Raw genomic sequence first — 1,797 nt, forward strand, 5'->3', positions numbered from 1 at the left:
CAAAGGTACTTAATATTACACACCCTAAAAAGTGCATAAAATTCAAAATAAATTGTTGATTTGTACTACTATCCATTTTATCGCCTGGTATGCCAGGTATTGATGGTAACCACTAGACTAGGAAACCAACCACTCCTGATTGGCTAAACACCTCACGTCACCACCGGTTTCGTCCTCAAGGTTCCCTCATTTCTGTCTTGATGAGAAGGGAAAGAGGCAAAGCAAAACATTCATTCCTTGGAGCGCATGGCACTCGGCGAAAAGGATTGTCGATTATTTTTCAGCCAGACAGAAACAAAGAGAAAAAAAGGAAGGGCGAGAGAAAATGTCGATAGAGTACCATTGCCTAAATGAGGTTGCCGTTATGACGCCCCTTGTTTCTTGTCGCCCGTGGTCTCAGCATCGTGCCCACAAGACAAGAGTGCGTGCCCGGCAACTTGTCACATCCTTGGAACAGAAACGCTTCTCCCGCAAGCCTGTTGGCCTGGCATGCCAAACTCATGTAGGTGACATTGCGGAGCTACTCACCTAGACGTGTACCGGAGGGTAGTACTCCCTCCGTACTCCTTCCGTTTAAATCAGCTACCCACTAAAACACGTCTAAATATATACGTTTTTTAAACAAAATTGAGACAATTAATATGGAACGGAAGGAAAATAATCCAGTAAGATGTCTTGATAAAAATGCAGCACGGAGGAGATTCCTCTGGTTCTGAATGGCCTAAGCTCCCGCCACGATGCAAGTAAATTAGCCAGAATGGCACGGCACCATGTCTTAAATGTGCATATCAAACAGGTTTGTATCGGCATCAACATAAGTCCAGCACTCATTGCCAAGAAAAAACCACAAGTCCAGCACTCTCTACATTATTCCACTCTCCCAATCCATCTATAAATACCCTTCCGGTCTCTAGCAGCCCCGTCTCAAACAGAAGCCACAACCACGAGTTGCTTGCAAGTTACAGAGAGTTTCAGAGCCAGCAACGAACCACACGCATGGGATCCTTGGGCCCTGCCGTGAGCGTGAGCATGGGCAAGGCCAACGGCGGCGGCGCGGCCGTCGGCGGCCAGCAGCAGCAGCAGCAGAAGATGGAGCGCGGCGTGTTCAGCTGCAGCTTCCGGATGCCGCTGCACTACCCGCGGTACAAGAAGGCGGACTACGAGGCGATGCCGGAGTGGCGCGTCGACTGCCTGCTCCGGGAGTACGGCCTCCCCGTCGCCGGCGACGTCGACGACAAGAGGCGCTTCGCCATGGGCGCCTTCCTCTGGCCCGGCCAGTACTGATCCACCTTCCTACACCTTAATTTCCACTCGGAGCAGAGGCCGACCACCAGGCTAGCAGAGACTGATCAGCAATAGCAGCAGCAACATCACATGCCCGGCGCGCGGCGGCCATGTAATGTGTGAAGACCTCGTGTATTATAGTTCTTATTATCTGCCATCTAATCGTAATCTCCCTAGAGAAGATATGTCTCTTGGACTATATACAAATAAGCAGTGGAAGAATGTGTTGTCTCTGATGTTCTTACGTGTCTCTGTACGGCTGTACGCCCGACGTTGATCGCATTCCGATGCAGTTCTGAGCTTTGTTTCAGACGTGCAATCTTTCTGCTTGTGTCTTCTGAAAGTCTGAATGTTGCATGCCTTGAACTGCTCTTGCAACTGATTACCACTTCACCAGCTATCCCCGGTTCATTTGCAATTTGTTTCTTGAGTTCTTTGCCGAGATTGGCATTTGGGAAGAAAAGGGGTTCCAAATGCCCCTTGCACGGCCCTTTGGAGCTTACTCTATTTTAC

The 1,797-nt window shown here is 49.6% G+C and overlaps 1 protein-coding gene across 1 annotated transcript; it reads left to right on the forward strand.

Moving 5' to 3' along the window:
- The first annotated feature begins 908 nt into the window (after nucleotides 1-908).
- LOC127314049 (uncharacterized) lies at nucleotides 909-1,520 on the forward strand. Its single transcript, XM_051344514.2, has one exon. It carries the CDS (start codon nucleotides 997-999, stop codon nucleotides 1,282-1,284), a length of 288 nt encoding a protein of 95 aa, XP_051200474.1. The 5' UTR covers nucleotides 909-996; the 3' UTR covers nucleotides 1,285-1,520.
- The last annotated feature ends 277 nt before the right edge of the window (nucleotides 1,521-1,797 follow it).

This window comes from Lolium perenne, chromosome 7, assembly GCF_019359855.2.
Source record: "Lolium perenne isolate Kyuss_39 chromosome 7, Kyuss_2.0, whole genome shotgun sequence".
In the NCBI taxonomy this organism is placed as follows: domain Eukaryota; kingdom Viridiplantae; phylum Streptophyta; class Magnoliopsida; order Poales; family Poaceae; genus Lolium; species Lolium perenne.